The sequence below is a fragment of the Capricornis sumatraensis genome, chromosome 22, assembly GCF_032405125.1.
Source record: "Capricornis sumatraensis isolate serow.1 chromosome 22, serow.2, whole genome shotgun sequence".
In the NCBI taxonomy this organism is placed as follows: domain Eukaryota; kingdom Metazoa; phylum Chordata; class Mammalia; order Artiodactyla; family Bovidae; genus Capricornis; species Capricornis sumatraensis.
Genome location: NC_091090.1, coordinates 49,349,562 through 49,372,500, shown reverse-complemented (window position 1 = coordinate 49,372,500; position 22,939 = coordinate 49,349,562). Strand labels below are relative to the sequence as shown.

Sequence of the window (22,939 nt, the reverse complement as noted above, 5' to 3'; positions counted from 1 at the left end):
CCGGGCGGCGCTGGGAGCGGTGGCCGAGGGGCGCGGGCCGCGCGCCTCGGAGCCTGGTGGGCACAGACCAGCCAGGGAGAGAATTCTGCATACTGCACACATCATCGCTCAGTTCAGGCCAGTCACATTGCATCTGGGATCACCCGACTGCGCTCCATGAAACCGTCAGCCCGCATTTGTGTCTGCCTGTTTTCTCCTGTCCGGCTGTAAACAAGGCCGGCTCGGGGTCGCCGCCCTCCCGCCTGCGCGCGCAGGACCCCGCAGTCAGACCCGGCCAGCGGCCCCCAGAGCCGGAGTTAACGTTCCTTCTCCCAGACGGTGGTTCCAGGGCGCACGGGGAAGTCACAGGGAGAAGCAGCTTTGGAGTGACAGCCCCAGGGTCCCTTTTCAGAGATGCTATCTCAGATTCCTAAGCTACCTGGCCTGGCGGGTCTCTTCCATGAAATCAGCGGAGGTGTTCCTAAGGTGAAACCATCGCTGTTCAGCAGACTAGCTCCTCACAGTCATTGTGTTGCAGAGAAGCGGGTGGTGGTGATTATTTTTGTTGCTTCAATGCTCTGGAGCTTTGCTTGGATCAGCCCCCGCCCCACCCCACCCCGCCCCAAAAAAAAAAAGACACGGGTAGAAATTCTGTCTGGCCCACCTTATAGGAACCCACTCATGCCTGGGTTGCTGGGTGGAGTGCAGTGATGGTGAACAGGAGCCGGTCTTTTGGCTTCTGTTTTCACCCACTTCGGCCACCCTGTTGCCTTTACACTAAAGGGAAGTTCGGTTTGGAAGCCACTTCCTCTCAATAATAAAAGGCAGGGGTGTGATTGGAGCCCTCTTCCTTGGCAAGTGGCATAAAGCTAATATTTAGTATTCGCGACATTGAACTCTCCTAGACAGCTGGTGTGTCCCTGTTAAGGCTTGCATTTATTCAGCTTGAGCAGGAACTCTTTTTGTTCTCCGAGTCTATTACTTTGTGTATTTAAGGGATAACAGCCAAAGTGAAACAGCTTGCAATTTGCACCTGTCTGCTCTAAGCACTCCGTGTTAGATTGCGTGGTGAGCACACCCTTCACTGCTAATGAGAATAAGACTGTGTAGGGCTGAGTACAATTTCGTTGGGGGCCTTATAGGATATGATAGTGTTTTTTTTTCTTCTGTAAGTGATCTGATAATGACTTCCCTTGTCTGATCTTTTAGGGTTCCTAGAGGAGATGAATAACATTCCAAAAATGTAAAGTTGCATATTCTTTTTTTAAAATTAAATGTCAGGTAACTAAGAATTGAATTAATGTTCGGCCTGAGTTGCCTCTGATGAGAAAGAAAAAATTTTAATGCTAAATGATTTCTAAGTTGTTGCAAGCCCAAAACATCTACAAAAAGTGAAAATGTTAAAGTTGCTCAGTCCTGTCCAACTCTTTGCAACCCCACAGACTGTAGCCCACCAGGCTCCTCTCTCCATAGGATTTTCCAGGCAAGAGTACTAGAGTGGGAGCCATTCCCTTCTCCAGAGGACCTTCCCAGCTCAGGAACTGAACCTGAGTCTCCTGCACTGTAGGCATATTCTTTACCATTTGAACCACTAGGAAGCCCCAAAACACCTAAAGAGACCTTTACTTTGTAAAACTGGCCATGAAAAAAAAAGTAGATAAAAGCATTTTAGACAAATTTCAGAAATGGGACTAGTTCTGGAAAAACTGTCAAGCGCTTGAAAGTAAACCAAAGTTCTCTACTTCTATTACCTTTGGAAATTTAAAAACTGAATCAAAAATAAAACCTCGAGTGACTGACCTCCAAATCTTATATAGATACGTTGATCTGACTCATTATCATGTGAATCACAGACTCAGTTTTCAGCAAATAAAAAAATATCTGCACATATGATTCTTTCAAGCTTTTTCCAGAAGCTCCCTGCATCCCGCTTAGCTTTGATTCCTTTGAGGAATTATATCAGGGGACTGGCATCTATTTTTTGAAGAATTTAAATCAAACTCATTGCAATGAAAGAACTTTTTATTATGGCTTATAGCACTTTCCCAAACCTTATGTATTCTTTTCTAGATCATTATAATAATCATTTTTGGATAATTTGGCAAAATCTCCTTGAAGATGATCCAAACTTTAGTAAATTACATTTATACATTTATGCGCCTTCTGTTAATCAAAGGGCCCATGCTTCAATTGGATTCCACAAATTTCTTGCATTGGCAGTTCTGTTGAAATAATCGTGGTGGGTTCAGTGAAGATGAGGTGGTCACAAATGTGGTCTCGCTGGTAATTACTCTAGTTTAGCACAATCATTGGCCTGCATCTCCCTGACAGAAAACCTTCCCGAGCTTGTCAGTGATGGGCCCTTTCCACACAGCTTCAGGAGCCCCGCCAGCCACTGCCGAGTCTGGTTAGGTCAAAGGGTTGAGCCATGTGTAATTCAGAACAGAGGGGGTCCCACGGTCACTCCACAAAAACAATTACACTACTTATTTCACTCCAGCCCTTGCCCAAAACTCACAAGCCTCATAGCTTCAGTGCAGTCAATCTAATTCTGCCCCTGGGCGATAAGCCACATGAAAATATGTGATGCTGTGTTTATAAATCTCATCAAAAATAGAAACAGTGGACAGGCACAGTGAAGCCCTACTACGGATGGTGGGAAGCCTTGGAAATTCTGAAGGCACTTTTGTTTCCCTTCTAGAGGCTCTCTTTTGCGGTTACATTGTCTGCTCCACTCGTGAATCATCCTTTTTACTCGTGAGTGCTGCAATGGAGACCGCATTCCCATTCACTTCTATACTTTCTCTCCACGGATAATATTATGAAAAATAAAGCTTAAAAGGCTGCTTTTAAAGGAAAAATAAAAATCAAAAAGAGGCTCCTGTTACATCAATCTTACCTCTCGATCCATGTTCTCTGCTTCTTGCCCTTGGCAATGCACAGATTTAAATCAAGTTCCTCTGAAAAAGAAAAGCAGTGTTTGAAAACTAGAATAGATTGGCCCCATCTTAAGACATATTAAGCAATTTGGGGTTGGAGAGATAGAGCTACGATGCTTCTTAATGGTCCCCGCAAATCTCTGTTTATAGTCAATAGCATTTGATTTGGTGGTTTGGTTTTTTCAATTTTTTATTTTATTGAAGTATATTTGATGGATGGAAGAGCCTGATGGGCTACAGTCCATGGGGTCACAAAGAGACACGATTGAGCGTCTAACACACACACACACACACAGCTGATTTACCATGTCATGTTAGTTTCCAGTGTCAGTACAGTGACTCAATTACACATATACATATTATTTTCCCATCTAGGTTATTACAAAATACTAGTATCATCCCCCATGCTATTAAGATGGCAACTTGTCTTTATTGTTGTTCTTGTCTGTTTAGCTAGACTTCTAACAAACTGAGAGCTGGCAAATATTCATAAGATGTTTTACACAAGTAATCTCTAGGAAAAAATCAGGCTTCAAGTAGACAGCCTAAACTTCCTTCTTTTATGCCTAAAAAAAAAAAATTCAGATTGCACTGAAGTTTATGATGAAAACTTGCTTTCACATGCTTTCAGTAGATTTTATTTTTATCTTTTTTAAAAATATTAAGATCTAGCTATGCAACTGTTGAACGTAGATAATATCTGAGAATGTTGTTTGGTCACGAAGTCATGTCCAACACTTTTGTGACCTCACGGACTATACCCTACCAGGCTTCCCTGTCCTTGGGATTTCCCAGGCAAGAATACTGGGGTGGGTTGCCATTTCCTTCTCCAGGGGATCTTCTTGACCCAGAGGTCAAACCCAAGTCTCCTGCATTATCAGGCAGATTCTTTACCACTGAACCTCCTGGGAACCCCCATAGCTGATAAAGTTAATGATAAATACATATACTTAGGTAGCAAGCAGATTAAATTCTGAGAACATCATCCAAAAACAATATGGATTACGCACACTTCGAGAAAGGAAATGCATTTATAGCACTCATAAAAAATCCTTAGAGTCATGCAGTTAAGTATCCAGCTCAATCTATAAGCTATTCCATGTGATATTATTTCAATTGATAAAAATACTGCACTAGAATACCATCTGATTAGCCAGATGATTATAATAAGTGGGAAATTGCAAAAATGAGGGATTGTCCTAGCATTTATTAGATTACTATAAATAGTTACCAAAGGAGCTTTTTAAACTTGGAATTTGCCCTCTTGAAATGGTTATCAGTATTTGGCAGTAAAACAAAGTATGAATGATACATGTGACTTTTTTTTTATTCAGAGCTCTCAATCATAGTTTTAAAAAGTCAGTTCACAAAAGGCAAGCGAGCTCTTTCATGGCAACAACGTGGCAAAAGGAAAGATTTTAGTTCTTTTAGTGGTAATTTTAAAACTCTTTTATGTAAGCGAAACATGAAAGATTCAAGTTGATTACCTCTAAAATAAGGGAAAAATGTAACATTATCTAAAAGAAAAAACTGGCATTAAAATGAGGAAATTTTAGCCAAGTAACAGAAATCGAAATTCAATTTGCTTGTTTTTTCCCACATCACAGTGACTGAAGAGGAATTCAAAAACAACTACTTCTGAGAGCAAACGTGGAGTGGAAATCTGTTTTCTTTTGTTTCCTTGAATTTGGTGTTAGCCTAATACATAGCTGACCTTCCCTGGTGGCTCAGCTGGTGAAGAAACTGCCTGCAATGTGGGAGACTCAAGTTCAATCCCTGGGTCGGGAAAATTCCCCTGGAGAAGGGCATGGGACCCTTCTCCAGTATTCTTGCCTGGAGAATCCCAAGGACTGAGCCTGGTGGGCTACAGTCCATGGGGTCGCAAGAGTCGGACACAACTGAGTGACTAACACAATACATAGTTAATATTTGTCTTTAAAATGTTTGTAATTCGTAAAGTTTCTCACTTTATGCTCATCGTAAATTTATGTGGCGACCTAGAATCTAACATATGCAAGCCAAAAAGCACAGGTTGGCTCTCTTCACATCATTCGTGTGCTCAGGAGACTTGCAGATAAGGCAGACCGCTTCTCTCTCTTCATAGAAGCCTGCGTTCTAAATATCTTTCTACACCATATTCAGAGTGCAATATACGTGCAGTAAGCCTGAGTACAGTTATGGAATAAGATCAGAATTCCTTCATTCTCTCATAGAAAGCATGTCCTTGAATCTAGAGAGCAGTTTGATAGAACCAAGTGGTGTATCATTTTAAAGCAGGTACCACTAAAGGAGAAGTAGAACCCAGTATTTCTGGGTCTCTTGACTAAAGGGTATGGCAGAAGGTCCCTCTGGCCTTGGTATCTCTAGGAGCTTAGATCAAGCACCATTTGCAACAAGGAATGTCAGTCTCCAGATTTTGATGAGCTGGGATTTGGGAGTTTGTGGTCAGGTGCCTTATGATTGAGATACAGCCCTCTGAACGGAGTAGATAAAGAATAATAGAGCCACCTTGAACTGGAGAAAACCAGAGAGCATGTTCCCCGGCTGTCGGGCATAAAAAAGACATGGGCAACATATTGGTTCTGGCCTAAACATTGATGCCTGAATGTGTGTTCCCATTTGCAATTCCTGGGAATATAATTTGAAGACTTCCAAAGTGGGAAAGCAGTGTTTAAAAGCTATAAAAATGACCCAGTTGCTAAAATCTGTGACAAATAGATGAAAAAAAATAGGCGAGAGACCAGTTTCAGAGGCCAAATCGGTGAGCTGGAGGCAGCAGAGTGGATTCTGAGGAGTGGGCAGAAATAGGAAACAAGCCGGAAAAGGCGAATGCAAAGAGCTATGAGCACAGAGGGGTGATGACAATGAGAGTGAGGCATTCACAGAACAGTGAGCAGAATCCATCAGCAAGCAGTAATTTTAATCAGTTACTGATTGACGAACAGTCACCACACCCTCGCAAAAACCTATCGCTTGTGTGACTCACCAAAGATGAAGACAATCCAAGAACCGATATTTCTGCCAAACTACCTCTATGACCTATATTGTCAAGAAAGTCCAAAGTGGCTTTCCTTTCATTAAAAAAACAAAAGGGAAAACAACTGTTATAAACACTATCAATTTACCCCAAAGCTTGTGTTTGGCCTTTCAGGAACTCCTGACTTAATGAACTAATGAGCAAAGTTTTCACTAAGTCTACAAATTTGGACCACAGTGTGGCATGTTTGCTGAAATTCAAGCAGCCTGCAATAGGGCTTGCCAGGTGCCGCAGTGGTAAAGAATCTGCCTGCCAATTCAGGAGATGCAGGTTCGATCCCTGGGTCAGGATGATCCTCTGGAGGAAATAGCAACCCGCTCCAGTATTCTCGCCTGGGAAATCCCATGGACAGAGGAGCCTGGTGGGCTACAGTCCACGGAGTCACAAAGAGTCGGACTGAGAGGCTGAGCATGCACAACAGGAATCACATTTTAAAAGCCAGTCTCAAACTTGTAAGCAGGTCGGTAATTGCAATATAACCTTCTTGCAAGTATCCCATTGACCATATCCTGTGGAGCCCAGGTTAATAATCACTAAAAAGCTAATTTGTACAGTCACTTTTTTTTTTGGTTTGCTTTAAGACTGATCTTAAAATGGCTTTCACTGAAATTGTTGACCTTGTATTTATTGCAAATTAAATCCTGGCATTGCCAAATCTCTGAGTACGGGTTCATTGCTTCCAGAGAAGGGAATTAGCATGGCTACAGCTGTCATTCCATTGCATTTTTCTTCTCAAGCAGACCAGCAAGGGCAAAGATGGTGTTAGACAGAGGTCGCAAGCCAGATTCTGTCTGCAAACATGCTTTGTTTGACCTCCACAGTGATTTTAAACAGATTGAGCCAATATTGAAAAATTTAAAAATTGCTGTCAAAAATCTGGCTTCTGGCTTCTCTTGGAAAATTTTTAAAAATTGGCAACATCGGTGGGGTGTGGTGGCAGCATGTTCTTTAGGCAGTGTTGCTAGTGTCCAGGGTCCCTGTTGCAGACCACAAACCAAAATGTAAGCTCCATAAAGGCAAGGCTTGCCGACTTCATTGCTGCATATTTAGAGCCCAGAACAGAGACTGGAAGGAGTGGGTGCTTGGCAGACACTTTACGTTGAATGATCTCAGGACTTCCCAGGCAGCACAGTGGTAAAGAATCCACCTGCCAATGCAGGAGACCCAGGAGACATGGGTTTGATCTCTGGGTCAGGAAGATCCCCTGAAGAAGGAAATGGCAATCCACTCCAACATCCTTGACTGGAAAATTCCATGCACAGAAGAGCCAGGCAGGCTACAGCCCATGGGGTTGCAAAGAGTCGATGCATCCGAGCAACCGAGCACACACGAATGCACGCAACGATCTCAAGAGCAAACAGATACTTCAACGGATGACTTTAAAACAGCAGGCAGTGCTCAGGAACTGCCACAACACGCCTCAACTTAAAAACATTAAATAAATGTGCAGGCCACATAAATTCCGCCAGTCCTCAGGCAGAGAGAGAGGCAGAGTACCCACATATCATTCTGCTAGGGCTGCTGCTTTTCTTATAAAGAAACATTTCTCTGTATCCCTGCCACTTTCAAAACTAGAGCCGCAAGTGTCAAGGAAAATGACGGTGATCACAGACCCAGAGTTCTTCACTCAGTTCTATTTCTGGTCTGGCCTCTGTAGGGATCTGAATTTGATGTTTCTGTGAGACACACAAGTGGGAAGATGCTTCCAATGACAAACGGGCCTACCAAGTCTCCTCTCTCATTCTGTGCAATCGCTTTTTGTAATACAATCTAAATCTATATTACAGAATAAATAAAAGGGGACTATGAAATTTACCATGGAAAGTCACTACTTAAACCTAACACGTGCAGTAGCTCAGTCATCTCCGACTCTTTGCAACTCCATGGACTAGAGCCCGCCAAGCTCCTCTGTCCATGGGATTCTCCAGGCAAGAATACTGGAGTGGGTTGCCATGTCCTCCTCCAGGGGATCTTCCCGACCCAGGCCTCGAACCCTGTCTCCTGCATTGACAGGTAGATTCTTTACCACTGAGCCACCTGGGAAGCCCTAAAAACATAACACACGGTCACTTAAATAAAGAGTCAGAATAACACTATGGAATCAACTTGTGTTAACAACGAGAAAGACACTGGTCAAATATCATATATTTACGCATGTATGTGGAATCTAGAAAAATGGTACAGATGAACCCATTTGCAGGGCAGGAATAGAGATACAGACATAGACAATGGATGCATGTTGGGAGAAGAGCTGGGAGATTGGAATTGACACATATATACTGCTGCTGCTGCTAAGTTGCTTCAGTCGTGTCCAACTCTGTGCAACCACATAGACGGCAGCCCACCAGGCTCCCCCGTCCCTGGGATTCTCCAGGCAAGAACACTGGAGTGGGCTGCCATTTCCTTCTCCAATGCATGAAAGTGAAAAGTCAAAGTGAAGTCGCTCAGTCCTGTCCGACTCTTTGCGACCCCATGAACTGCAGCCTACCAGGCTCCTCCGTCCATGGGATTTTCCAGGCAAGAGTACTGGAGTGGGGTGCCATTGCTACCACGTATTAAATAGATAGATAGTGAAAAGCTGTTATATGGCACAAAGAGGTCAGCTCGGTGCTCGGTGGTGACCTAGAGAGGTGGGATGGGGCTACGGGGGGTAGGGGGGACGTGGAAGGGAGGTCCAAAGGGAAGGGTATATATGTATACTTACGGCTGGTTCACATGTTGTACAGCAGAAACTAACACAGCATTGGAAAGCAAGTATACCCCAGTAAATTTTTTCAGGCTCTTGCACATAGGGAAATTGCTTAACCTCTAAAAGTCTCCAATTTCCCGACATAAGAGTTGAGAAAATTTAAAAATTATGTATGTCAAACGTCCAGCTTCCACTTAGGGTATGGAAACCTGGCAGGCTGTTAGTCCCAAACATAAAGCAAGAAAAAAAAAGAATTATGAATGTCTGCAAATATACAACTTTTCTGAAAGCCACCCAGGAGCTGAAGTCACAGAATAACCAACTAATCCAAAAGCAAAGGAAAGAGCAGTGGGTCCAAGGAGTAACAGGCTGCAAGTACTTGTTTGCCAGAATCGACCTGAAACCCCTCAGAAGCCATAGGGAGACTTCAGCTAAAAATTGTTCATGAGTTTCTGAAGTCATTAGCCAAATTTGAAAGTGACCTAGTATGGGCTGCCGTCTATGGGGTGGCACAGAGTCAGACATGACTGAAGTAACTTAGCAGCAGCAGTGTGAGAATATGGAGCGTGTAGGCAGGACGCTCAGTGGGCAGTTCTGTCTGTTTCGAATCTCCAACTGAACAGCTGTACTGTCCACGGAGCCCATCCTATGCCCCCAGGCAAGGGTAGAAACTCGAAGTCCTGCCCAACTGCCCACATCACCTCCAGCCTTGCCCCATCGGGGCCATTCTCCCATCAGGAAGCCTGGCCACAATGCCCAGCGGGCACAGGGCGCATCCCATAGCCTGTCCTGGGTCTGGACTCAAATCAGCAGCCTTGCCCAGTTATTGATCCTGAATGGTGACCCTGAGCAGCCTCCACCCCCGTCTTCAGTGATGCTCAGCTGCAGAGCCCAGCGTACAATCCTACTCGGAAGTGGAGATCAGCAGTAGCCCTGCTTGACTATGAGACACAGACGGGCGCTTTGCCCAGGCAGGGAGTCACAGAGCATAGTCCATGAGTTAACCTGGTTTTACAGACAGTGACCGTGTCTGACTGTAAAGCATGCTCTCCAAGCCAGCCCAACTGTGGGTACAGCAGGAGATCCCACTGACCAGAAAACCAGATGAGCAACCACTCCTGACAGATAGCTCAGCCAATGACCACTGGCTGGAGTGGCAGTCATGTACCTGATAAGGATTAATATCCAAATCATATAAGGAACTCATATAACTCAGGAGTTAAAAGAATCAGATCAAAATATGGGGAAAGGACCTGAATAGACATTTTTCAAAATCTCCAGTCCTCAGGTACATCAAAACCACAATGAGTTATCACCTCACACCTGTTGAATTTGCTGTTATCTAAAAGACCAGAATAACATGCACTGGAGAGGTCGTGGGGGAAAGGGGAAATCTTGTGCACTGCTGGTCGGAATGTAAATTGGTACAACCACTACGAGAAACTGTAGGGAAGGGTCTCTAAAACCAAACAGAACTACCATATGATCCAGCCATCCCCCATCTGGGTATAATCACTATGTCAAAGAAACACCTGCAACCCCACGTTTACCACAGCTTTGTTTACAGTAGCTTCCCTGGTGGCTCAGATAGTAAAGAATCCGCCTGCAATGTGAGAGACCTGGGTTCGATCCCTGGGTTGGAAAGATCCCCTGGAGGAGGGCATGGCAAGCCACTCCAGTATTTGTGCCTGGAGGATCCCATGGACAGAGAAGCCTGGTGGGCTACAGTCCATGGGGTCACAAAGAGTCAGACACAAGTGAGCGACTAAGCACAGCACAAGACATATAAACAGTCTAATGCTCATCAGGAGAGGAATGGATAAAGAAGATGTGGCGTATATGCAATGGAATATTATCCAGTTGTAAAGAAGAAGCAAATTTAGACAAATACTGTGTGATCTCACTTATATGTGGAATCTTAAAAAAAACACACACACAGAGAAGCAGAAAGTACATCTGTCATCGCCAAGGTAGAAGTAGGATATGGTGGGAAATGAGTGAAGGTGAGCTTCTAGTTCTAAAATAAATAAGTTATGGGATCTAATTTAAGCATGGTAACTGTAATTTGTAGTGCTGCATTTTTTACTTGAAATTAAGTGAGTAGATCTTGAAAGTTTTCATTTCAAAAAAAAAATGAGTATACAAAGTGATAGATGCATTAACTAACCTTAGTGTCATTATCACTTTGCGATATCTATATATCAGATCATCGTGTTGTGCACCTTAAACTTACATGGTGTTACATGTCAATTATAGCTCCATAAAGCTGGAAGAAAACATGTAATTAACGTGTTAATAGCTCCCATATAAAGACTGGGCAACATAATGAATATATGAGGAATTTCACCAAAGGGATAGAATGATAAAGAATCAGATGGAAATGTAGAAATGAACAATATGGTAAGGAAAATGCAGAATATCATCAACAAGCTCATTAGTAGTCTAAGTACAACTGAGAATAAAATCAGTTGAACTCAGTCCATCAGCAACAGAGATTATCCAAATAAAAAGAGAAAGGTAAAGAGAGAGAGGGAAAAAAAAAAGAGCAGAATATCCAAGCAGAATAGAAAAATTCCAACTGGACTAACATACCTGTAATTCTGAATATAGGAAAGGAAGACAGAGCACACAGGCAGAAGAACGATCAAAGGAATAGTGACTAAAAATTCTCTCAGATCAATGACAGACACCGAAGCAGAGGCTGAAGAAGCTCAGAAAACATCAAGCAGGATAAAACATACACATATACACATCAGGCTCAAACCACTGAAAACCAACAGCAAAAAGAAATCATGAAGGTAACCAGAGAAAAGAGGCATATCACACGTAGAGGAGCAAAGTTAAAAATCATAGCAGACTTCTCATCGAAACTGTAAGCCAGAAGAGCGTGGGCAGACATCTTTAAAGGGCAAAAAAGAAGAACAACACTAAAGTTTAAAATTCTATAGCCAAGGAAAATATCTTTTAAAAATGATGGTAGGGAATGTGGGCATGACAGAAAGAAGATATTGTCAAATCCTAGCCCCCAAGAAACAAGGTAAACCTGGAAGGGAGGAAAATCCAAAACAACCAGTTCAATCTCTGGAAAGAGGGTGGAGGCTAATAACCGACGGAGAAATAGGCATTCATGGGAAACTGCAGAAATTAGTGTAAGTACTGTGGGTACCTCCTTGACCCAAGGTTGCTCCAGTCTCTGCAGTGACCCCTAACACCAGCTGGGCCGGTGGAGTAGTGCTTCCAAGGAAGCACTGGCAATAAAAACCAGCGGTTCCACTGCTCTGGCATGGAATTTTGGTGACGAGGACGGAAAACTCATACCCAGTTGTATTGTGAAAAGTATCAAAATCCGTAGAAAACAAGCGTTGACAGCCCGTGGCTCTATTACGCTGAGTTGCAGTCCCACTTGGGATACAGTAGATCACTCGACTAATCAGAAATTTGATCAGGAGGTCCTGGAAATGAGAGACCAAAGAAAGGCTATTAATAAACGGGTGCTCCATGGGTCCGTGCTGATCAGGGGTCTGTGCACGTGGGCAGGGAAGACGTGAGACTATCCAAGCTGTGTGCACATCCCCGGGTGACCTGGATGCTGTGCAGATCTACACAAAAGACCCAGGAGGACCTGGCAGAAAGAAGAGCTGAATTTTAAACATGTTCCCAGCCCTACACACAGATCCAGCAGCAGAGAAGGGAAGTCTTACAGACGCAAAGTGTCTGTGGACAGTCCTTGGTTCATCACTGTGCTCTGCAGATGCACAGGAGCCTCCATAAAATGAACCTAAAAGTGTTTGTTAAAGTTTGAAAAAATTCAAAGAGACAGCAGCAGGCGCACATCACAGGGAAAACAGACTCGATCGCTTAAGTTCCAGCAAGTTACTAAAAACAAAACAAATGAAATATAAGCCAAACAACAAAATAAAACAGCCACGACAATGGTCCTCAAGGCAAAAGCTCACAATCGCATTTGCTAAACCATGTTATCTAAGATGCAGGTTTTCAACAAAAATTTATAGGACAGTGAAGAAATAGAAAAGTGTGACCTATATTCAGGAAAATAAGCTGTCAACAAAAATTAACTCTGAGTGGGTGAGGTTGTATTTAGTAGACAAAGACTTCAAAGCAGGTTTTATAAAATGTTCAAAGAATTCTAAGAAACTGTGGTTTAAAATGTAAGGAAAATATATTAATAGACTCAAATATAAGAAATCTCTAAAAAAGGAAACTATAAAAACAGTCAAATGGAAATTTCAGAATCGAAAGATGTAAGGACTACAGTGAAAAATTCACCAGATGGGTTCAAGAGTTCATGAAATGAGATGGTAGAGAAGGAATCAAGAATATTAAAAATAAATCAATAGAAATTATCCAGTTTGAAGAAGAGAAAGGAAAAATGCAGACAAAAATGAGACTTCTAGGAAAAGATGAAGAAAAAAAAAAGGGAAGAAAAATATCTGAGAAAATAATGGCCTGATAGCAAATAGCCTTCCCTGGTGGCTCAGATGGTAAAAAGAATGCCTGCAATGCAGGAGACATGGGTCCAGTCCCTAAATTGGGAAGATCCCCTGCAGAAGGAAATGGCAACCCACTCCGGTATTCTTGCCTGGGAAATCCCATGGACAGAGGAGCCTGGCGGGCTACAGTCCATGGGGTCACAAAAGAGGCGGACACGGCTGAGTGACTAAACAACAGCGAAGGGACCTTGTGTTTGAGGTTGGACTCTGTTCTCCTGGCCCACTCTCTGGAGTTTTGCTGGGTCTCCTGGCTCCCTCTCCCGCAGTCACTTCCTCCAGGTTACAACTCTTTTGATCCTACTTCATCAACCAATGCTGACTCAGCTATTTCCTCTTTAAGAAATTCATTGTCGTCTCTTTATCTGCGGACCCTTACCATCCTACACACTTTTATTAGTCTTTTACTAGCCTTACAATAAAAGAGCAAGAGAAATATAAGAATATATATATATGAGATCTATATCTATGTCTATCTATATATATTGCACAAAAGCTCATAGAAAGATCCCATTATATTCACCAGCTAATCTGAACAGAGCACTGAGAAACTTCCCTGGCAGTCCAGAGGTTAAGACTTTGTCTTCCGATGCAGACGGTGTGGGTTCTATATCACGGTCATAAACCAAAGCATAATACAGCAGCAGTGTTGTAACAAATTCAAGGAAGACTTTAAAAATGGTCCACGTCAAAAAAAAAAAAAAAAAAAAACCTTCAAAAAATAGAAAAAAAATAAAGAGCATTAAAATATGTCCTACCCAGAGGAGTGAAGGTCCCTTCACTGCCTGTTCAGGACAGCCCAGCTGTTCCTCCCACCGTCCAGCCTTGCCACTTTCGTCCTTGGAAAGAACTTTGCTAACAGAGCCCATAAAGCATGACACTGGCGACCTGGGCTGTGATTAAAGTCTGGAGATCAGGGAGGACAAGCCCCAGCCTGCTTTATCCTAGCAAGAATTACGCTTACAGTGTTCCTAGCATCGGATAGAAGAAAAATTCCAGACTGCATTTACAAGGTAGTACCAATAGGGAGGAAACGATTGCCTTTAGCAAGACTTGAGAAAACATACCTGTCCTTTGTTATTGATAGTGGTCAATTGATCCCTAGAATCTGATTGAGAACATCGGGGTATAAATCAGGCCACACGTGCAATTCCAGAAACATCACTGCTAGTAATTCATAGTATATTTCAACTGCCACTGGCATGCATTTCCAGATTAGTGTCACATAAGGGTTCACAAGAAAGCAACAGGGGCTATTTGTTTATACGGTCACATTTCTACCCTCTTTTGTCCTCATATTCATCCAGATGCAGGCATAACGTATTAATAGGCACATCAGTGTGGGTTTGCTTCTTCCTCAGGTATTCAGTGGCAAAATGTTGGTTGATTCACAAGTAAAGGGAAATTAGTGTCATGAAAGGATAAATTTTGTTGCCTAAAGAAACAAACATTATTACTTCTTCAGGGGGCCTGCTACCTGAACTGTTGCTCTAGGCAGGAATGTTCTCCATCAGCAGGTTAATTGCTGGGATACTCTCTATTCATTTCCAAGGCCCACATTCACTTGTGTATTCTCTCAATCATTCCACACATATTTATGGGGAACCTAGTATATGAAAGTTCCAAGTGCGGTGGGTGACGACGATTCCTGGCCCTAAGGGAACTACAGCCTGGATAGCAACTTCAGAAGGAAAGGCACAACCAGTGAGGTAAAGATGACACCACCACCATTGAGAAATTGACCGTAACCTGAGAGCCCTCAAAAAATTAGACTGAAGTGGAAAAAAAAAAAATTCAAACTCATCGGACATGTAAGTGTTAACAACATGGTAATTGATCAGGGACTGAGGCTTTACATAGATGATATCACTTTGTCCTCACTACAAGCCCTAAGAGGGGCTGCATTATCCCCACTTTACAGACGAGGACATTGAAAATCCTGAGAGGTTAGGTGACAGGCCACCTGAGAAGCTGGGATCCAGGTTTCAGTGGCCCGTGTGCCTTTGCTGCACGGACCACAGCCTTACCTGACCTCCGCTGAGTTGCTCACCTGTCACTTCGAGCCTTCAATAGACACTAAAGCCTATAGTTATCCCACGTGGGCTAAGTGGGAAAAAGCAAATGAAACATGTATTATGACTGAAAGATGTGTGTTTTAACTAAGGGAGAGTGAAAACCTCTTACATTGCTTCTGAAGTGAACTTTGGCTAATATTCATGTGTCTAAGTTCCCCGGCTAAAGTTCTACATGGGCCCCAAACACTCAAATTGCTAAACTAAAACTAGTGCTGAAAATTCCATGGATCATAAAGAGCTTAAGAAAATGTCTCCATTTTCCTGGGCTTTCACATAGTTTCACATTCCAGTGGTCAATTAGGAAAACAGGAAAGGCAACACATAACTTATTGAACTCTATCTTTCTAGTTCTCAGTAAATTACAAAATATTCAATCTGACTAAACTATTTCTTTGGCTGCTACTTTGTTATTACCAATATGTCAACTATCAGTTCAGTTCAGTTCAGAGGCTCAGTCGTGTCCAACTCTTTGTGACCCCATGAATCACAGCACGCCAGGCCTCCCTGTCCATCACCAACTCCTGGAGTTCACTCAGATTCACGTCCATCGAGTCAGTGATGCCATCCAGCCATCTCATCCTCTGTCGTCCCCTTATCCCTCCTGCCCCCAATCCCTCCCAGCATCAAAGTCTTTTCCAGTGAGTCAACTCTTCGCATGAGGTGGCCAAAGTACTGGAGTTTCAGCTTTAGCATCATTCCTTCCAAAGAAATCCCAGGGCTGATCTCCTTCAGAATGGATTAGTTGAATCTCCTTGCAGTCCAAGGGACTCTCAAGAGTCTTCTCCAACACCACAATTCAAAAGCATCAATTCTTTGGCGCTCAGCCTTCTTCACAGTCCAACTTTCACAGTCCACAGGAAAAACCATAGCCTTGACTAGACGGACCTTAGTCAGCAAAGTAATGTCTCTGCTTTTGAATATGCTATCTAGGTTAATCATAACTTTTCCTCCAAGGAGTAAGCGTCTTTTAATTTCATGGCTACAGTCACCATCTGCAGTGATTTTGGATACATACATACAAATAGATTTTCCAACATATAGATTTTCACATCTATATGTGGGGTTTTTGACGGCTTACTGTTAACAAGCTGTTTGGGGGGAAATTCACTTTTCTAGCCTGGCTTCCCTGGTGGCTCGGTGGTAAAGAATCTGCCTGCCAATGCAGGAGATACAGTTTTGACCCCTGGGTCTAGATGATCCCCTGGAGAAGGAAATGGCAACCCACTCCAGTATTCTCGCCTGGAAAATCCCATGAACAGAGGAGCCTAGCAGGCTGCAGTTCATAGGGTCACAAAAAGTCAGACAAGATTTAGCAACTAAACAACAACAATCCTCTGAATACTATCTAAAGGGAGGTTATTATCTAGAATTGTGACATTTTTTGTTTTGTGCTGTATATACTTATATCAATAAGTAAACTAAGATCTCAGAATTGTCTATATTTTTTAAATGCTTCTGTTGGACTCTATGAAAATCACAAAAATAATTTAACCTTTTCAAACTATGCTGAATCTTTTAGGTTCCCTTTTTTATTCTTTTGCCTCCTGGGTCACAGAAATACTGGTGGTTTGTAATCTAGGCCAGTGGTTCTCAAACTGTGTGTGCATGCTCAGTCACTCAGCTGTGTCTGATTCTTTCGTGACCTCATGGACTGTATAGCCTACCAGGTACCCTCTGTCAGGGGGATTTGCCAGGAAGAATGTTGGCGTGATGTGCCATTTCCTCCTCCAGGGGATCTTCTCGAGCCGGGGATTGAACCTACATCTCCAGCGTCTCCTGCATTAGCAGGTAGAGTCTTTACCAATGAGCCACCTGGGAAGCCCCCCTCTAACTTCAGCGTGCTTTCAAATCACCTAGAGGATGCTGGGCCTACATCACTGAGTTTGCATAACTAACAATTTTCAAGGTGATGATGATACTACTGGTTCAAAGACTAGCCTGGGGGGACCACAGCCTTAGACCAAGCTAAACGAGAAAGAGCACTAACTAGGAATCAACAGGCCCAGACTCTAATCCTAGATCTGTCACGGTCTTGCTGTGTAACTTTACGGAAGTCATTTGGCATCTCGGCGTCTGTTTCTTCATCAAACGACATAGTTAAATAACTTATGAAAATCCACTATCATTTTATAATCTTGCAACTGACCCAGACAATAGAGTCCACTCCACCATGCATACCAAACAATTTGAAAGGTCAGTTCTTAACTAAAATAGTCACTGTGTTTCAAGCAAAACATATGGTATTGCCTCATACTGTTATGTCAACAATAATGCTATAAATGAATTCCTAAACATCATCATATTATGCTAAATTGTGAAGAAAAAAAAAAACATGATTTGTCGGTAAAATAGGATTAGAGACAACACTATAAAATGCTAACCAGCGACTCATAGGGGCAAAAAAGAGAGAAACCGATAACAGAGGCAGGGTTTCCAACATGTTCAATGGTTAAGAAATGCACAACTACTACAATAAATACGGCACTCTACCTGGAAAAAGACTGAAAGTTTGCTGTAGACGTGGGCTGGGAAGAATTGCAGGCTGTGAATGATTTCGAAGTAGTAGGAAGATGACTAGAAATAAAAGAGAGTTGTAGCAGCAGGTGTGGACAGATGTAACTCATCGATCTCAGTTGGGAGTTGGCATGAGCACCGCAGTTCACCGATCTTTAGCAGCCTGAAATTCTGCAGCACATTTTCTTGTCTTGGGGATGATGGCCCTTTAAGGAATGCATTTATAGACGATTCTTGTTCCATTGAATTTTTACAGTTGGGTCCCATATGTAGTCTCCTCTTCAATTCATTTCTGGATCACTGCTGGAAATACTTTGGTAACTTTCTCATCCTTGTTCACAACTTGTCCCAACAGTGCTTCAGGGCTTTCAGAATCCTAGCAACATGTAAAGCTACTATACTGGTCACTACTGGCACCAAAAAGAGCTGAATTTGGCAATTTCCCTTTCAGATCATTAAATATAGCTAGAAGTTTCCTTTTGTACATGCTTGGCTACTTGAACCTGAACACTTAGATTCATCTCAAGTGTTGGATGAGGTGAGATTTGTTTGTTTGTTTTTTTAATGTATTAAAAAAAATCAAGAATGTGAAAAATAGGAAAAGACAACCTTCAAGGATAATGCTACCCAGAGATGTCAGAAGTGTGTCCATGTGTGTTTTGTGTATTTCTACGTGTTTTGGTTTATGGATGGAATATACATAAGCAAACTCAAAATTCACTTTTTACTAAAATTATTCCCTGACTTATCATTCACATTCGTATTTCCAAAACAAGTGTTTGGCAAAATGACTATACTTTTGATAACAATTACAGCTTTGTTGTTGGAAATACTGTATGGTTAGATATAGAATATTGTGAATCTCCCATAATCTCTCTTAGGCGGAGCTGAATACGCGTAAGAAATGACTTCTATTATATGGGGGAACTTGGGGGTTCCTTAAAAGGAAGGTCCAGACTGAGGTCAAGGTGTCCATTAAGGCTGATGGTTTGTCGCCATTCTTGAGTCACGAAGTCACTTCATGACCCCATAAACAGCAGCCCACCAGGCTTCTCTGTCCATAGGATTTCCCAGGCAAGAATACTGGAGTGTGTTGCCATTTCCTCCCCCAGGGTATCTTCCCAACCTAAGGATCAAACTCCTGTCTTCTGAACTGGCAGGCAGATTCTTTACCACTGAGCCACCAGGGAAGCCCCAGGGCTGATGCTACCCGAGATCATTTCTGATGGTGCTCAGTGATACCAAGCTGTTTCTAGGAAAACTGAAGTTTCCAACAAAATCAGCCCCTTTTCTTCTCTTCAGTCACCTGTCAGAGAGCATGGTGCTCACCTCTCTCCAACTTCTCATAAATTGAAACCAGTTTCCTCTTGATTACCCTTGTGTAACATCTTTATGGGAATTGTTTTCCCATACTTATTACGAACATTTTAATAGAATGTTAAAAAAAATAATAGAAGAATTTCAGAAAATAGCCATAGGAAGTATGGAAGGTGTGGAAAGGTTTTTCACAAGCATGAGAAGAATCTACTGGGGTAATTCAGGCTTTCAGAAGAGTCAAAGGAACAGTTTCATAACCCTAAGTTTTCTTGAGTTCTCTCTTGCACTTAGACCTCACATTCTGTCCACCAGGAAATCCTGTTGTCTCATGTATTCAAAATATATCTATGATCCTATAACCTCTCACCACCTCTACTGTTAATCCTCTGGTCCAGTTCACTTCCATCTTCCCCTCAAAACTATAAACCATCTGGTCTCCCTGCTTCCTTTTCCACCTCTCCCCTAGTTATTCTCAGACCAGCAGCCGGTCATCCTTGCAAGCTGGGCAATGTTTCCATGTCTCCTTCAGAGTGAAAGACCACTCATCTCCTCTCTCTCCCTCGCTCCTATCACGCTGACTTTGTTATTCCTGGAATATAACCATGCACGTCCCTTCTCAGCCTCAGGGCTTTGCTTACACATCACTGCCCCCAGTGCGATTCACCCTGACTGTTTAAAAATTGCCAGTGACTCTCCAACACTCCCCCACACACGTACCCACACTCGCACAAGTAATTCCCTTTATACTGCTCCTTTTTATCCCCCATGACATGTGTTCCCTTCCACCACGCCAGGTCATTTACTTTCACCCATGATTACTTCCTATCGTCTCTCTTCCCCTGACCAAGTTTATAGTGCTTGAGGATCACAAAGGCAAAGACCTTTGTTGTCTCACTAATGCATTGATCAAGAACAGTTCCTGGCATGTAACAGGTGCTCAATAAATACCCAATAAATGAACCATTTTCAAATTAATGGAAACTAATATGAGGAAGATATTAGCTGACCTTCAAGAGAGAGAAAACAAGAAATAAAGAGAAGTGTATAAAAAGAAAATAACAAGAGAAGCTTTCCTCCAAATCACTAAAATAAACGACCGAGAGGAAGTTTCTTTTGATTGGCCTGGTGATTTTTAAGAAATAATATGGCTTCACTGCTTAGAAATCAGTAAGAAAAAAGAAAAGAAAGAAAAAGGAAATATGGGGTAAAAAAATCCCAATTTGTATCCTCAATGAGAATTAGTCATTGGGTATGTATTTCCACAGAGAGATCTCTGTTGTTCCTCTCCTTTGCTAGAGAACGTCACTGGCTCAGTGGTCTATAACTTTACAACCTAAGACTTTCCATCGTTTCTGCCAGGGTGATGTTAACTGTAATATAATGTTTATAGCATTACATTTTAAGCTATAAATACTTAAAAACACCCTGTCCCAATAAGCTCAATGGAAAGTTCAAATGCACTGATCATTTACCCATTTTAGAGTGAGGGGGGATCACATCTTTTATTGCACAGAAATAAAATAAACCCCTCAAATCCTCTATTTTAATATACTTAGAAAGTTCCCTAATTAAGTTTCCAGAGATACATGCCAATATCCTATATGCAAATACTCTAACTATCCACAAAGAACAAAAACACAAACAAAAGTAATTTGACTTTAGGAGCTATTTTGTAGATTTAAAAGGACAGATTCTATATTAAATTCTTATCAGTCTGGTGATGAATAGGCTTCATAGGACAGAAAGATAAATTAATGCCATCAATTATCATCTAAATTGCCATTTTACACTTAAGCATTATAAGTAACCATGTGAAAATTTAAGAAAAACAAAATGAATTTTCAAAATTACATATGACTTTTTTTTCACATGAGATTGATGTAGAAATTCAGACATGGAAAAGTAAATAAGCATACATGGGCAATCTGAATAATTCTACCAAGCTAACATTTACCTCGTAATAAAAGAACTGCTTAACCAGTCATGTATAGCCTATTCCCTTAGATTTCACATAATCTTGGTCAGTATAAAAGCAATCCTAAGTCTCTTTTCCTTGTCCAGTCACAGTTTCTGTAATCTAATGATTCATGAACAGATTTCTTAAATTAGCACCTATTTTCCTCTTCCAATATTGTTGGCTATTTCTGAATTTCTTTCCACAATACTTCCCAGACTCAGAAGCACTCAGAATCCCTTTTGCCTTACTTGCTTAACCTAAGATTAGGGTATCTGATTTTAAAAATTTCGTAAATGTATGACTATTTAACTCATCATTTACTTTTCCAAGTATGCCACTGGTCTGATTAAGAGCTGTCTTTCTAGTTGCAGGGGTGGAGCTAGAATCAGGTCTTTTTTTCTCTCTCAAAGTAAGTTGGTCTTCACGTAGACTAGTAAGTAACCCATGGAAAGAACAATAATATCTCTTTTTTTTTCTAATTATTTTTAATTGCAGGATGATTGCTTTACAATGTTGTGTTGGTTTCTGCCATACATCAACATGAGTCAGCCATAGGCATACATATGACTGCTCCCTCTTGAACCTACCTCTCACCTCCCACCCCATCCCACCCCTCTAGACTGTCACAGAGCACCAGGTTGAGCTCCCTGCATCATACTGCAAATTCCCACCAGCCATCTCTTTTATATATGGTAATTTATGTGTTTCAATGCGGCTCTCTCTATTCATCCCATCCTCTCCTCCTCCTACTGTGTCCCCAAGTCAAGAACAAGCGTATCTTGAGGTCCCCGCCTGGCCTGGCCACACGGTGCCTGCAGGCTCCCAGTGAAATACCTGGAACAGCCAGAAGAGGCATTGCTGTGTCTCAACAAGCAGAAGGTGGGAGTGAGAGCCTCTCTGAGACAGCAGTGTTGTCCTAATCTACACAGATGGTGAGCATACTTTCAGGACCAGACACACACACACACACACACACACACACACACACACACACACACACACACACATTCAAATCTAAGTAAAAAGCTAAAAGCCAATCCCATTCCTTCATTTGAAACATAGCATCATGTAAACTCAAAATGCTCTGCTAAATCATGTTGTATCAACCAGCTTCGTAGCTAAGACCTGCAGGCTTTAATTACTTTCAGGGGAAAGTCTGGTGTCCAAAGAAAGTCTCATTATGAACTGGCATTTGCTCCAGGGTGGAAGGAGGCCCAGAAATGAGGCTGTCTTGGGGTTCCTTTACCAAATCAAATATCTGTTCATCCTTCCTAGTGACGAGGCTGGTGATCTACATAATTAATATATGCTCACATCGAAGTAAACATGAAATGATTAAACAGGAAGGCTTTAACTAGAGAGCATGTGAGGAGGGAAAAAAGAAAAGGAATTAATGGGCAACAGAGTCTTAGAAACAGGGGAGAGAATTGTATGCTATTTTTGAGCTAAATTTTGTTCTCATCCAAAACCTAATTGGTTTTTAAACTTCTTTCTCCACAACAGCCCAGACAAGGTGGTTTGGAGCATGTGTTATACACAAAATATTTACATCGTGGCCCTTGTAGCCTAGTCAGCAATTTGTGGAATAGCAAATTGAAAAAGTAATACTGTAATAAAAAAATAATAGTTGAATAACCTGCATTCCTAGCAGACCAAACTTGGAGGACCAGCAATAGAAATCTTGAGAAACCACTGCTATTGGCATCTAAACAGCAGCTCTGATGTGGTGGGCAGAGCCAGAGTAGGGATCTTTATTTACATTTATTGAGTCTGCTAGGGACCAGGCACCACGCTAACTGCTGGGAATGTGTAATCTCATTTAACAATAAAAGCAACATCTTATGTAAACTCTGATATCGTCATGCAGGACACACAACACACGAAGCTAGTCAATGAGCTATTAATCAAAGCGAAGGGAGATATG

At 42.1% G+C, this 22,939-nt stretch overlaps 1 protein-coding gene across 1 annotated transcript in view; it reads right to left on the bottom strand.

Annotated features, from left to right (window-relative positions):
• LOC138098006 (uncharacterized) overlaps positions 1-22,312 on the bottom strand; it is a 240,996-nt gene extending 218,684 nt beyond the window's left edge. The window contains 2 exon segments of the mRNA XM_068994207.1: positions 2,879-2,939; positions 22,158-22,312. Coding sequence (XP_068850308.1) covers positions 2,879-2,939; positions 22,158-22,312 — 216 coding nt within the window.
• Between the last annotated feature and the right edge of the window lie 627 nt (positions 22,313-22,939).